Consider the following 15,374-nt stretch of genomic DNA (forward strand, 5'->3'; position numbering starts at 1 on the left):
CAATGCTGTCATGACCACTTTCTCTTGGACATTACTTTAATTTTGACATCATGTCAGTATGGTTCGCACCATAAGAAGCTAGAGAAATGAAATCACCACAACTTCCACTTGAGGGGTTGACGGAGCCTTGCATGGGTTTTGGGAATAATTCTACACCCGCGGAAGTGGTCTGGTCCGACCCTGGTCTGGTCTGACGCCTGGTCTGACCAAAAGCAAGGACAACGTACCTCATAACCTTCAAGGCGCTTCTTCAAATCCGTTACTTCGGCGACCATTATCTTGTAGTCTTCTTTTAAATCCTGAAAAAAAAAAGGGGATGCTTGCATCATAGCCTGGTTGTTCTGGACTGTACTAAGCCTTCTGTGCTCTTTTTACGATGAATCCGATTCGCTGTCAGCAAAATTTAGTCCCATTTCTTGTGCCTTGTCGCAATGAAATCTCCCCACATAATGCCAATCAAATTAGGGCTTCCTTCACAAATTTTGTACTTCTGGTTAGTGGCAATAAGAAGCTGTTAATTGTGGTGTTGTGGAAATTTTTCTAGAGTGGTGTCCACTTTAAAAGTATTGTAGAGAAAGCAGAAAAAATGGCTAGATTTTTCATCCAAAAAATACATTGCAATGTTAATGCTGGAAAACAAATTGCGCTTTTTCACTATTAATTTCTAGAGAACAAGGTGTCCGAACCCAAAATCAAATAACCGCCTTCGAACACAGCTTTCTCCGTTATCCACAATGCTCCATTGCTGCTTTTCGTTTGGAAATAATTTTTATTTTCTCACCATATCCCTAGAGCTCACGCGAGAAGCAGCGGCCGAACATAAATCAGCGCAGCTTCCCACTCGAGTTGTTGACGGCACCTTGGCTGTCGGTTATAAATCACACCCACCTTCGCGAAATGATTCGCAACCTCTCCCAGAACTTTTGAAGAACGTACCTCATAGCCTTCAAGACTCTTCTTCAAATCCGTTACTTGCGCGGAGAATGCCTTGAGTTCCTCTTTGGAGTCCTGTTATATATAGTGAAGTTGCATCCGATAAAGAATAAGTTTGCTGTCGCAACTTCTGAATTTTTCGTTTTATTATGGGTCTAATATGCTGTTGTTCATATTAGGTTGTGTCACATATCCCTCATTCGCAAAATAAGGCTAATCAAAATAGCGTTTTCTTCACAACGTTTGTGTTTTTTGTGCCTGGAAGCATTTCGATATTGGTAACTCTGAGTGGTGTTTTCCGGAAGTGCAGCATTCTATGACTTTCTTGACATCGAGACTGAAGACAAAAAAATGTTTTTCATTAAACCGCAAGAGCGTTTTTTTAGGTTTTGCAGATTTTGTATACAAAACATGTTCTTGTTTTTTAAATATTCTTAGAAAATTGTCTGCCCTATTCCAAAAAAGAAATAGTGGTCCAAACAAAAAATTTGCTCCGGTACTGGAGGAGCTGAAACTGCCGCTGTTCTTCGTGGTATATGAAGACTAGTGGGAGCGTAAATCAAAACTGGTTCTATCTCGAGGGCTTCTGGTGTCATGCATGTTGGCAGAGAACCGCACCCACCTCGAGTTGGCCCAACCTAAACGAATATGCTTTTGAAAAAACAGTACCTTAGAAATTACGTTCTTTTTCGACCAAAATTAAGTAACCGTCCAAAAACGAAATTTCAGCACCATTGACGGTGCTCTCAGTCCCACTTTTCTGCGGGCATAACTTTCACTTTGACATTATATCGACAGAGTTCGCACCATAAGGAGGTCACGAAATTAAATCGCTTCTTCCCACTCGAGGTTTTGACGGCGCTTTGAATGTGCGTTGGAAATATTGCCATACCTGCGGAAATGGTACGCCTGGTCGGACAAAAGGCAACGACAACGTACCTCATAACCTTCAAGGCGCTTCTTCAAATCCATTACTTCGGCGACCAATATCTTGCAGTCTTGTTTTAAATCCTGAAACAAATGTAGATTTTGGCATCACTACATGGCTTTTGCAGACAGTATTAAGCCTTTTGAACGCTTTTTGTGCTAAATCCGGTAAGTTTTCAACAAAATTTGGTTATATTTCATGTGCCTTGTCGCAAAAAAAGATCTCCGAAAAAAAGTTATCCAGCCTAGCGCTCCCTTCACAAAACTTCGTACTTCTGGTTACTAGCACTAGGAAGCTGTTAACTGCAGCGATGCTAAGATTTCACTTGAGTGGAGTCCACTCTATTCGTCTTTAGGAGAAAGAAGGAACAATACGTTTCGATTTATTCTCAAACAATACAATGCAGATATTTATGCTGTAAAACCAATTATGCTTTCTGAATAATAACTTTTCGAAACCTAGGTGTCCGACCCCAAATTCAAATATGCGCCCTCGAACATAATTTTCTCGGCCTTCCACGGTGCTCTCATTGCTGCTTTTCTCTTGGAAAATATTCTTATTTTCCCACCATGTCCCTACAGTTAGCACGAGAAGAAGCGCGCGAGCATAAATCAGCGCAGCTTCCCACTCGAGTGGCTGATGGCGCATTGGCCTTCTCAAAATGATGCGCCTCTTCTGACCGAACGTTTGGAGAACGTACCTCATAGCCTTCAAGCTGGTTCTTCAAATCCGTTACCTGGGCGGCCAATGCCTTGCATTCTTCTTTCGAGTCCTGTTATAAAAAGCAAAGTTACATCTGTTATTTGAATTTTCTTGTCTGCACTAATCTTCGGTTTTACGCTTTATCTTGAGTCTAATACGCGGTTGTCCATATTAGGTTCTGTTCGATACTCCCCCACAACACAGCATCCAATAATTAAGCTAATAAAAATGGGGTTTCTATCACAGATTTTAAGTTTTTTCCGCCCGGCGGCAACAGGAAGTTGGTAAATCTGTGTGGTGTTTTCTGGAAGTGAAGACCCCTATGAGTACATTCTATTGAGACTGAAGACAACAACATTTTTCATTAAACCGCTAGAGCGTTTTTAGATGTTGCAGATACTGTAACAAAAAAAATGTTTTTGTAAAACAAATATTCACACAAAATTGTCTTCCCTATTCTGACAATAAAATAATCGTCCGAATGCGAAACTTTTTCTGCACCGGAGGAACTCCAACTGCTGGTTTGCTCTTGTATACATGAAAAATCGCGCGAACATAAATCACAACTGGTGGAGGGCGCTGCAAGCAGCCGTCTCGAACAGACGCACGTTCGCATCGCTCCGACTTTTTGAAGCTTTTTGGCCCGGACGTTTTTGGGCTAGGCTCCCAAAAATGAATGGGCCACCGCCATCGTGCTCCTCGTCACCTGTGGACGACGGTTTCAACGCTTCCGCGTCAACGACTACCCCAGGAAACCATCCGGATGCATCGGATACGCCTACCGCCGAAGCCGCCAACATGGCTTCGCAGCAGCCTCGGCAAGACGCCGCGGTAACATCGCTTTGCAGCGGCACAGATAACGCAGCGGCCGAACCTGACGCCGTGCTCGGCGCCGACGAAAGCATGGCGGATGACGAAGCCATTCGAGTGGTTGCGACGATACCTGTCTCCAACCCATTCTCTGTTCTTTCCACGGAAAACAAGCCGGGAAGCTCCCCTTCCGAGGTAGGATCTTGCACTTTTCCGTTTTCGAAATTTGCCAAGCAACCTAGGATGGGGTCAGGAACCTCGCGGATGGCCCAAGAAAGCACCCGCTTTGAGAACAAACGACACGGCGTAAAACATGCCCACTCGCCGATAGCTATAAATGCTCGCTTCACGGATGCGCATTATCGATCGCTAAGCTGTGCCTCAGCGTCCATAGTCACCCAAATGGGCAGAATCGATCACTTGGCTAATAATGAACATACTGAAGAAGATGATTGGCAGCCTGTTAGGCGAAAGATCAAGGCCGCAGCCGCCGATCCAATCAGTGTTAAATACACTGTGATAATTAAGCTAACCTTACCTGGACAACTAGGGACACTCCCCGCACACTGGCTGCACGAAGCTGTTGCCAATGAGCTTCGAAAAATTCATTTTCACTCTGGCTTTCAAGTACGGCCTCTTGAACGCAGCAATCAGTTTGCTGTCGACATATCGCATATGCATGCCAGAGACCATCTAATCGGACTGCAGTCTCTCCTAATTTCTGGAAAGGAGACACCTATCCAAGCTTATGAAACCATACGCCCCGGCCAGATCCGCGGGGTCATTTATCGTGCCAACGGGTTAACAAGCGAACAGCTCATGGCAAACCTCACGTGCTACTCGTGCAGGATAATAAACGCCAGGCCTATGGGCAAGAACGGAGCAGCTCTAATCACGTTTGAGGGCTCCAGACTTCCCCGAAAAATTCATCTGTACAGCATACTCCTTCCGGTGACGCCTTATCACCCGAAGTCTATCATATGCGAGACCTGTCACAAAAACGGACACAGGGCAATTTCGTGTCCACTAGTCGACCAACGTCGATGCTCGTACTGCGGTCGCCTTGCACATGGAAACCTCGAGGTCTGTCCGACGGAACCACTTTGCCGCAATTGCAGAGGTCCCCACGTAGCCACGGACCCAAAGTGCCCTGCTCGGCGGCAGGCCACAAAAACATTGAGGAATGGCATTTTCCGTCGTATCCGAGTATCGCGACGAAAAGAACGCAAACAACAAGCCGAGATTCTACGTGGTAACCAAACGGTGTCGACGCCGGTGCACAAGAGTCCTGTCAATACACAGCAATCAGCCTCGGAGTCAGTTGTGCTTGTTAATCAAGACTTCCCTCCACTACAAAGTCAGCTGTTGCAGACGACACGAGACAGCGAACCTAAAACTAAACGGCAAGGCGCGCACAAGCCCCCCACAGAATCTGAGAGCAATAGCCAAAGGAATGCCACCTCATCTCTAACCGCAGTTTTTGAGCATACCGCGACGGCACCAAAGCAAGCGCGCATCCATCGGGTTTACGCTGAAACACTCCGTGATACGCAACGCGGCGCGCAAGCGAATCTTGCAAAAGATTGTTCGCGTACGCTACACTTAGATGAAAACCAGCTCACGCGCATTATCGAACTGGTCACTGCCGAGGTGATCAAGCGTTTGCTCCCACTCTTGGGAATGTCACAGGTTTCTCCGAATCAAGAGCCCGAAATTGGGCACACATCATCTTCACTCCCGCGTACCTTCCAGTTTAATAATGGCAGGAATTAGCGCAAAACCACATGACATTTTTGCTTCGGACTCTCCTATATGGTTCTTGCAATGGAACTGCCGGGGAATCCGTCGCAAATAAGCGGAACTTCAGAGGAGACTGTCCATCACGCCAACGCCTCCTCTAGCTATCCTGCTTCAGGAGACTGGCATTAATAACCCCAATTTAATAGTGTACAAACCTTACTGCACCCCTTCCATAGAGCACCGGCGTCCCGGGCCAGGATTGCGATCTGCGCCTCCAATGGCCAATGGGCAGGCATGCGTTCTTGTTCTGTCGCGCACGGCCCACACTGAACTAGATACCTCCGCGTGGTGCACGCAGACGCAGGAGGTAGCGGGAGTACGCCTTAGCTTAGATGGCGACCAACAAGCCTTAGTTTTTTTTAATTTATGCGCGATCATTCGGTACTACGACATATCGAGGGGATATGTCTTTTGTAGAACACTTCTTAAGGATATATCCCCAGGATAGCGTTGTAGTTGGGGGTGTAGGGGTGCGTTTATTAGGCGCCCTCAAGACACCGAACCGCCGTGCAGGATCTGGCAGCGTAGACGGGCGTAGCCAGCACCAAGAGAGCGGGGCAACTTCGTCGTCGTCAGGCGCAGCGCAGTGTCGGCGCATGGCGGTAGCGGAACCTGTCACATTTGGCACACTACAGTTTCCCCCCGGTGAAAAGGAGCCATCCTGGCGTCTTAAGGGGAAGGAAGAACAAGCGAGGACAAGTCGTAAGCAGACACAGGAGCAGGCGATGAAGCACTAGGTAGCGGCGAGCGGGAAAGAGCGTCCGCGTCATTATGCTTGATGCCAGAGCGGTAAATGACATGAATGTCATACTCCTGCAATCGCAGAGCCCAGCGAGCTAGGCGGCCTGACGGGTCTTTGAGAGAGGCCAGCCAGCACAGGGCATGGTGGTCGGTTACTATACAGAACGGGCGACCGTAGACATAGGGACGAAATTTGCCAATAGCCCAAATGATGGCCAAACATTCTCGTTCGGTAACAGAATAGTTGGCCTCCGCTTTGCTCAAGGTCCGACTGGCGTAGGCGACCACATATTCACGGAAGCCAGGTTTGCGTTGAGTGAGAACGGCACCCAGTCCAATACCGCTGGCGTCAGTGTGGATCTCAGTAGGCGCAGTCGGGTCAAAGTGGCGCAGGATGGGAGGCGAAACCAAAAGGCGGCGCAAGGGGTCGAAGGCGTCATCGCAAGCAGGCGTCCAAGCGGAGAGGTTGGAGCTGCCTGCGAGTAGCTGGGTCAGAGGAGCGATGATCGTGGCGAAATTCAAGATGAAGCGACGGAAGTAAGAGCAAAGGCCAACGAAGCTACGGAGCTGCTTCAGTGAGGTGGGCTTCGGAAATTCGGCAACTGCACGAAGTTTGGCGGGGTCCGGAAGAATGCCGTCTTTAGAGACTACATGTCCTAAAATGGTGAGTTGTCGGGCAGCAAAGCGGCACTTTTTCAAATTCATCTGGAGCCCAGCGTCAGTAAGACAAGTCAGAACGCGCTCGAGGCGGATGAGATGAGAAGAAAAGTCCGCAGAAAAGACGACGATGTCATCGAGATAGCAAAGACAACTCTCCCACTTGAGTCCACTAAGGATAGTGTCCATCAGGCGTTCGAAAGTTGCCGGGGCGTTGCAAAGGCCAAACGGCATGACGTTGAACTCATATAAGCCGTCAGGTGTTATGAAGGCAGTTTTTGAGCGATCAGCGTCAGCCATGGGCACCTGACCTCAAATCCAGCGAGGAGAAATACTCAGCTCCCTGCAAGCAGTCCAGGGCGTCATCGATTCGTGGCAGGGGATAGACGTCCTTGCGTGTGATGTTGTTGAGCCGACGGTAATCAACACAGAACCTGATGGAACCATCTTTCTTTTTTACCAACACAACAGGAGACGCCCAGGGACTGTGGGAGGGCTGTATGACACCCCGACGGAGCATGTCGTCCACGTGATCAGAAATGACGCGGCGCTCAGAAGCCGAGACACGATAGGGGCGCTGGCGAAGAGGGGCGTGTGTACCGGTGTCGATGGTGTGCGCAACGGCAGACGTACGGCCCAAGGCAGTCTGAGGAAGATCGAAAGAAGAACTGAAGCGCTGGAGGAGGGCGACGAGTTGATCACGTAGCGCGGGTGGAAGGTCGGCGTCAATGGCACGGTGGAAGACGTCAGAGGGCGGTGGATCATTCTGAACATCACAAGAGCTGAGCACATCGACATCGAAGGAAGCGGTGGTATCGAGAATAGGGTAGGGAAGGCAGGAATCAAGTTCTTCAATACGCCCGAGGCATTCACCTCGGAGCACTGCTGATGGGCACGAAGATGGGTTCGAGACGTAAATTGCACTTTGTCCATGGTCGATCGTCAGAACAGCAAAGGGAAGCAGGAGGCAGGGATGGCGGGAAGCGGTTTCGGAAGGCGTGAAGAAAACAGTTGAATGAGGGACGCCGACACAGGAGAGCGGCACGAGGGCAGCAGAAAACGGAGGAATGTCGGTATCAGTCGCGACCACAAGTTTGGCAGACTGCGTAGGTACGTCGCAAAAGGGAGCGTCACACAGCGGAGAAAAGGCGATTTCAGCTCGAGCGCAGTCAATAACGGCACGATGAGTCGAAAGGAAGTCACATCCCAGGATGTCGTGTGAGCAGTGAGACAGCACAATAAACTCGATGGTGTACAAAACATCTTGAATGAGGACACGGGCCGTACATGCGGCTGAGGGATGAATGCGCTGTGATGAGGCGGTGCGAAGCGAAAAGTCAGAAATTGGGGTAGTCACTTTGCGGAGTCGGCGGCAGAGAGCTTCACTTATGACAGATACTGCAGCGCCCGTGTCGACGAGGGCGAGAACCTTGGCACCTTCCACGAACACTACGATTACATTAGCGGGACGACACGGAGGACTTGAGAAGTTCGAAACAAGCGCAGTTCTTGCCCCCGGAACTGCGGCTGTTAGTTTCCCTCAAGCGCGGAGCTAGAACGTCGCAGCATCGGAGAAGGGGAACGGCGTCGAGGGGAAGGCGATCGGCGAGTGATGTAAATTTGGCTATCAGAGGAAACAAAGGGGGGACCAGGTGGCCTTCTCGGCGAGGATAGTTCGGCATCGTACGGGTAGGAGCGCAGGTCAGGTCGAGAAGGCGGAAGGCGCTGGCGGCAAAGCCGCGCGACATGGTCGGGCAGACCACAGGCGTAACAGATGGGTCGGTTGTCCGCAGTACGCCAGGGATTGGTAGGATGTGGGCGAACCCTTGAAAACGGAGCTTGAGACGGGGGCTCAGACGGCGGCGGAGGACGGAAAGAAGTGGCGGCCTGGTAGGAATCGGTTGCCGGCGTATGTCGTGGCCTGGCCACCGCTTGGGCGTACGTCAGGGGTGCTGTCACAGGCGCGGGCACAGGGCTGGACGGTAGCAGATCAGCGACTTGGTCTTGCACGACACGGCGAATGGTAGGAGCCAAAGACGGTGTCGAGTCAGGAACTTGGCGGGCGGGGTCTTGAAAATGGGATATGAGGGACAGCTGGCGAGCGACCTCTTCACGAACGAAGGCTTTGATGTGGTTGAGAAGAGGGGAGTCCTCAGGAGTAGTACCGCCCAGGGCCAGAGTGGAGAGGGCTTCGTCGCAGACACCGGCACGCCGTGTAGAAGCGCGCTGCTTGCGGAGCTCGTCGTAGCTCTGGCAAAGCTTAATGACCTCACTGACGGTGGTGGGATTTTTCGCGAGGAGCATCTGAAATGCGTCGTCAGCGATGCCTTTGAGGATATGGTGGATCTTGTCCGCTTCTGGCATGGCGGCGTTGACACGTTTGGAGAGGTCAACGATGTCCTCAATGTAACTTGTGAAGGTCTCGTCGGTGTGTTGAGCGCGGTCCCGTAAGCGCTGTTGGGCACGGAGCTTGCGCACCGCAGGGCGGCCGAACACTTCCGCAAAGCTCTTCTTAAATACGGGCCAAGTGGGTAGGTCCGCCTCATGGTTTCGAAACCAGAGGTTCGCCACGTCCGTGAGATAAAAGATGACGTTACTCAGCTTGATAGTGTCATCCCACTTGTTATAGTTGCTCACTCGCTCATACGATGACAACCAGTCGTCAACATCTTGGTCGGCAGTCCCACTGAAGAGGGCAGGGTCACGCTGCCGGATGGCGCCAGAACAAATGACGGTGGTTGAACTGGCCGCCGGTGTTGGGGCAGTCTCATCTGGCATGGTTGACACAGGCGGCAGCGTACGGCTCCGGAGTTCCAGGTTGGTAGGGGACGAACTCAGCACCTCCACCAATTGTAGGGGTGCGTTTATTAGGCGTCCTCAAGAGACCGAACCGCCGTGCAGGATCTGGCAGCGTAGACGGGCGTAGCCAGCACCAAGAGAGCGGAGCAACTTCGTCGTCGTCAGGCGCAGCGTAGTGTCGGCGCATAACTTCGTCGTCGTCAGGCGCAGCGCAGTGTCGGCGCATGGCGGTAGCGGAACCTGTCACAGTTGGCACACTACAGGGGTGATTTTAACGCCATGCACAGCAGCTGGGGATATCATCACTCAGATGCTAGGGGAAGGCACCTTTGGCAGCAAATTGTCAGAGCAAAACTGACCATAGCCAACGACCTCACGCTACCTACTCGCCTTGGCCAGCACAAAGGTCAACAAGACACTTCCCCAGACTTGACACTAGTGTCTCATCCCAGTGAGATCCTATGGTCGAGGGCTGATGATGTCATGGGCAGTGATCATTATCCCGTGGTGGTCTCATGGGCTCCTCGAGGGCGAAAGTCATTACAGCGGCAACAATGCCGTCGAATAGAGGAGCATGTCTCATGGGACGATTTTCGTAGAATGCTCAGTACGGTGAACGTTCCCACAGGGTTAGACGAGCTCATTACTCAGATCAGCGATGCCAAGAAGAAAGCTACAACGAAGCTTTCAGTCAAGTTTGATGCCCCAAAGCCGGACTCCCACCTTTTGAGTCAGTGGAATCGTAGGCTTCATGCTCTCAAGGCGTATCGCCGATCAGACCGGACACCCCATCGGAGGCGTGCTCTCACTCGCATCAGTCAAGAAGTTGAGAAGTATACTCTGCAGCTCGCTCTCCAAGACTGGCAGCTGCTGTGCCACTCACTCAATGGAGCAGCTAACTTATTGAAGGCCTGGCACATCTTTCGAGCTATCCTTGGACGCAAGAAACCAATTTCCCCTGCCCAATGCATGGCCTTGAAGTTGAATGTCTCCCCGGCGAAGTTAGCTACACAAGCAGGGAACGTATTTTTTCCCCAACCTGAAAATGCAGATGCCTTGCCTGCGGACCCCGTATCAGGTACATCAAACGATTACGACGTTCCCTTCACATTAGACGAGCTGGAGGCAGCCCTGTATGACTCCAATCATAATGGCGCCCCAGGGCCGGATGATATACGCTACTCAACACTTCTGAACCTTCCCAAGTCACATAAAGTTGCCCTCTTGAAAGAGATGAACAAGTACTGGGCCAACGGTGATCTTCCTATTGCCTGGAAGAAGTCAGTGGTAATACCGATTCCAAAACCTGGCAAGCCAAGTCGAACATTACAAGACCTAAGGCCAATATCGCTGACGTCCAACCTTTGTAAGGTCATGGAACGTATGGCTCTAAGAAGACTTGAATGGTACTTGGACAAGTACAACGTCCTGTCTCCTATGCAAGTAGGTTTTCGTCGAGGGCTCTGTGCCCAAGACATTCTCAGAAGGCTTTATAACGACGTTCTCGCATACCCTAGCAGCGCACAGCTCCGAGTGGTTGTTGGGGTAGACGTCAAAAAAGCGTTTGATTCCGTACCCCACTCGACCATACTTCGCCGGCTACAGGAAGTGGGGATAGGCGGTAACCTCTACCGCTTCGTGAAAGCCTTTCTTGCAGAAAGAACTTTCTCAGTAATGGTTGGAGATACTCAGGGTGAATGGCAACGTAACCAAACAGGTGTCCCCCAAGGCGCCGTCATATCACCGGCTCTTTTCAACATTGCTATGTCAGGTCTCCCGCCAATGCTGTCGTCGATACCCGGTCTTAATTTTGCCGTGTATGCGGACGATATAACGTTGTGGACTAATTCAGGGTCCCCTGCAGAGCAGGAACTAGCCCTACAAACAGGCCTTAATGCCGTCCATGAATACATCAAGAAGTATGGAATGGAAACCTCTCCCGAAAAAACCGAGTATGTGGTTGTCTTAAATGGTTCGCGGGTACGAGCCGAGGTCGAACGCAAACTTATCTCTCTTCATTTAGGGCACTCAGTTATGTGCCGGAAACCAATAATCCGTATACTCGGCATGCTTATTGACGAGGACGGAGGAGCCAAAAGCTGGCTTCGTAACACGATGCATAGCTGTCATCAGGCTTTACACCTTATGCGCCGCGTCTCTGCGCGTGGATGGGTAATCAAGGAGGTGGGGCTCCGTCAGATTACCCTGGCACTCATAACATCAAAAATCCTGTACGCATATTCGTACATGCGGCTTAACGCAACCCAACGCCTTCAGCTTGAGCGAATCAATCGCAAGGCGATGCGCCTGGTTACTGGTCTGCCGCAGTACTGCCCAGTAGTGAACCTACACGCATGCAGCAAAATCAATGCCCTGCAGGATCTGGCAGAGCAGCAATCGCTAGCCCAGCGAGTCCGTCTCTCCACAACGGCGGCTGGCCGAGAGATCCTGCGGGCATTAGGCTACAACGCTGACAACTTAGAGCCACTTTCGTCCGCTGCCCCGCCATGGGAACTGATCGACTTAGTAGACGGTATGCCATTACCAAAGAATATGAGTTCGGCTAATCCTCAAAGGCGCAAAGCTGCCGCCAAACGACACGAGAAGACATCATACAAGCTAGCCCAGGAAGGAGCCATCCAACTATACACAGACGCCACTTAGTTACAACACTGCGCCGCTATAGCTTGTCACGATTCTGTGTCAGATACCTCTGTAGTTCAACGGATTTCCGAGGAACACACCGTCACCAATCTCGAACTCATTGCCATACGACTTGCCATTACTCGAATAGTAGAAAGGCAAGATCCGGCTCCTTGCACCTACCATGTCTACACAGATTCACAAGCAGCGTACACTTCCTGCCGCGCAGGGGGAGCTGACTATACCGTTCTCAACACTATTCGAACAGAAGCCCGTCGCCTGCGAGAGGAGGGCTTCACTGTCATTATCAAATGGATTCCTGCACACGAAGGAATCACTGGAAACGAAAAGGCACACCAGGCAGCGCGCGCAGCAGCTCTTTCCGCACCTTTGCCTGGCTCCACATTCGTTTCCGCTTCTTGGCCCCCTGATGACGTTGCGCACCCGTCGTCGCCCCATATGGATAGGGCGGAGACATGGCATCGCGCACAACGCTATCGTCGCAGCATACTACAGCACTTGGCCAACCCTGAGCAACTATATCGCCGTCCACATAGCGCATTCCGGAGAGTGGAGGCAGTGCTCCTTCGCCGAGCCCAGACCGGCCAGCTTCTATCACCAGCGAAGTTGCATCTCATAAACCCGCGCTCATACCCGACTCCTCAGTGCCCGACGTGCCCTGCCAGAGGCACGGCCGAACATCTCCTGTGGAGCTGCCCTACCTTTGACGCAGTACGGGAGAGAGCACTCAAGTCCCTCGGCGGGCTTCGACCTGGAACCCTGCAGGAATGGGTCGATCCGCCATCGCACATCGGGCCATCAGACGCACTCCAGCTCTGGCGAACTTTTCTTTCCTACTTCAAGGAAGATGAAGGGCCAGGCCATCACTTCGCGGAGCCGACCTCGGGACGACACTACCTCGAGGAAGAAGCGGACACCGGTCCCCCACCCGCACTCCGACCTTCACCCCCACCCCCATCCTCACCCCCACCCTTAACCACTCCCCCACCCCAACCTCCATGAAGCACCTTAGTTCTGCCGCAAGGTATGGGCCTACTAAATGCAGAAATAAAGACGTTAAAAAATCACAACTGGTTCCGGCTCGAGGGATTGACGAAGTCATGCCTCTTGGCTTGAAATCGCACCCACAGTTGCGAGAATGACGCACCAGCTCTCACTGTACTTACGAACAACGTACCTCGAGTCCATTTAGACGCATCTTCAGTTCCGTTACATCGGCGTCTAGATTCTTCTGTCCTTCCTTTGAAGCCTGGAAGAAATTGTGACGTCAGCATTGTAGCCCATTATTTTTGGCATTACTATCAGGGCTATGTGCTCTTTACGCGGTATCTGGCTTGATCTGCTCGTAATTTGATTGTGTTTTACATTACGTTGCCGCAAAAAAAAAAACTTCAAAAAATTATGCACTTCAAATAAGCGTCTTCTTGGCAAAGCTGGCACCATTTAAGGTTGGTAGCAAAGAAGACAACATGTTTCATTTTGTTTGGAGAAGCTTTTCCGGAGGCGGTGAGAGATGTGCTTGACCATTTAGTGAAACGCGTTTTTCTTCCTCAGTTCAAATATTTCGGCTGAAATATTCAAGTAACGATTTCGCAACCAAGAATAACAATTCATAGCAAAGCGTCGGTTTTGTGCCTAAAATGAAATATCAATTCAAAGAATTTATTCTGTCATTGTTAAGTAATTCTCAACGTCTCCGTTGCAATTCGAGCGAGGAAGGTGACCGCGGTGACTGCGCCTTCCTGAGAAACTGCTCGAGATGTCGCCGCATCTCCAGAGACACCTGGAAACAAATTACCGAAGATGACTATCGCTTCCTTCTTCTGCAGCAAGAATTTGCATTTCATGATGCAATCACAGTCATCATCTTCATCATCATCATATTGTCGTGATGATTTTCGCAGACTTTTGTGCAGTTTTTAGCAGAGCAATAAATCCGACACTCAAAAACCTCCAGCATCATGGCGCAAGAACGAACAACTAGATACGCTGCTAAGGTCGTCTTCAAGACTGCGGGCTGCTGAATGCTGTCGGATGAAGACAGCAATAACAAAAAGGCGCCTACCATTATACTACCCAGTGTGTTGCGCAGGTCCTGTAGCTTATGAACTTTTGGAGAAGCCTTTCGGCTCAGTACTTGAATAATTATGTGCTTAACTTCATTGCACTCATCTTCCTGTTTTCACCTTTCAGGTCGCTTATTTCGTTCTATGCCTCTTCGAGTTGCTCAGCGCACTGAAACTAACCACGAAGACACCGCATAAGCATACATGACCTCCTGTTTAAAGCACAAAAACATGCAGAAACATATTTTCTAACTCATTACTGCATTTTTCGAATGAAGTGTTCATAGTGAGAGGCATAATTAGAGGATTTTAATACAATTGCGCGCACACAAGCCAGGAAATGAAAGCAGACACGACGTGCAATCTTCAACTGAATTTTATTGTAACTGCAACCAAGTATATATGTTTTCATAATCAGGATGATCATTTAGACATGACAAATAAAGCAACTTCAATGCCACACGCGCCGAAATCCAAACACTACCATTCCATAGTGCCACGTATCATTGCAGTGTCCATTCGTTCGCGGAAGGCCGCAGGAAAGGGGTGTTATCATTTTTGTTCCTGACGCGAGAAGCGACCGGACTAATCTCGATTGATCACAGCCATGAAGAGCTGCATCTACGTGTTTCCAGATTAGTCTAGATGATCTCGACCTGTTATCTCGAAGTTTCCTTGACGGCTTTAAATTGAACGATGCCGCGAGCAGCGGGCATTCGTAGTTCGACGACCGACGAGCACGTTTGTTGCTTACGCCGCTGCCAAGGGATTCAGTTCTTTGGCGGGCGCAAGTCAGCCCAAATAAAGAGCTTCGTTTCCAAGACTGGTTGGTGTCTTCCTGACCGCGCGGGACTGCCGTCACTACAACGTGACAATATTCGTTCCTCCTAAGGAACTTCAATTATTTATCTAGTAAAGCTACTGAAGAGTGTCAGTTCCTTATAAAGAAATTCAATTAGTAAGGCGAAAGCCTTTAATGTCTCGTCGTTGTAAGCAGCAGTTGTCGACAGAAATGTCACGCTTTTCAGTTGGTCGAAACGGTCGTGACGTCATAGTGCGCCAATTTGAAACGGGCCAATTGTACTTTGGCTAGTAACCATGCAACCAATTGAATGGATCATATAGTGATGCTCCAAGTAAATGGGACTGAGCTTAGTGAATTGCTTAATTGCCCAATTAGCCTAAGTAACTTTTCTAGTTAGGCCATATAAATAAATAAAACCGAGTAAGAAATTGGTCGAGCTCAGGAATCGAACCCCGGTCTTCGGAGTGCG

At 50.1% G+C, this 15,374-nt stretch overlaps 1 protein-coding gene across 1 annotated transcript in view; it reads right to left on the bottom strand.

Moving 5' to 3' along the window:
* The window catches only part of LOC149329832 (uncharacterized), a 49,324-nt gene that overhangs the window by 5,133 nt on the left and 28,817 nt on the right, over positions 1–15,374 (bottom strand). Inside the window, exons 10-14 of the mRNA XM_089560532.1 lie at positions 13,212–13,283; positions 2,562–2,633; positions 1,873–1,944; positions 937–1,008; positions 228–299 (exon numbers count right to left, since the gene is read on the bottom strand). Coding sequence (XP_089416658.1) covers positions 228–299; positions 937–1,008; positions 1,873–1,944; positions 2,562–2,633; positions 13,212–13,283 — 360 coding nt within the window. The remainder of the gene's footprint in view (positions 1–227; positions 300–936; positions 1,009–1,872; positions 1,945–2,561; positions 2,634–13,211; positions 13,284–15,374) is intronic.

The sequence above is a fragment of the Amblyomma mixtum genome, chromosome 9 (genome assembly GCF_055824585.1).
Source record: "Amblyomma mixtum isolate Tamu chromosome 9, ASM5582458v1, whole genome shotgun sequence".
Lineage (NCBI taxonomy): Eukaryota > Metazoa > Arthropoda > Arachnida > Ixodida > Ixodidae > Amblyomma > Amblyomma mixtum.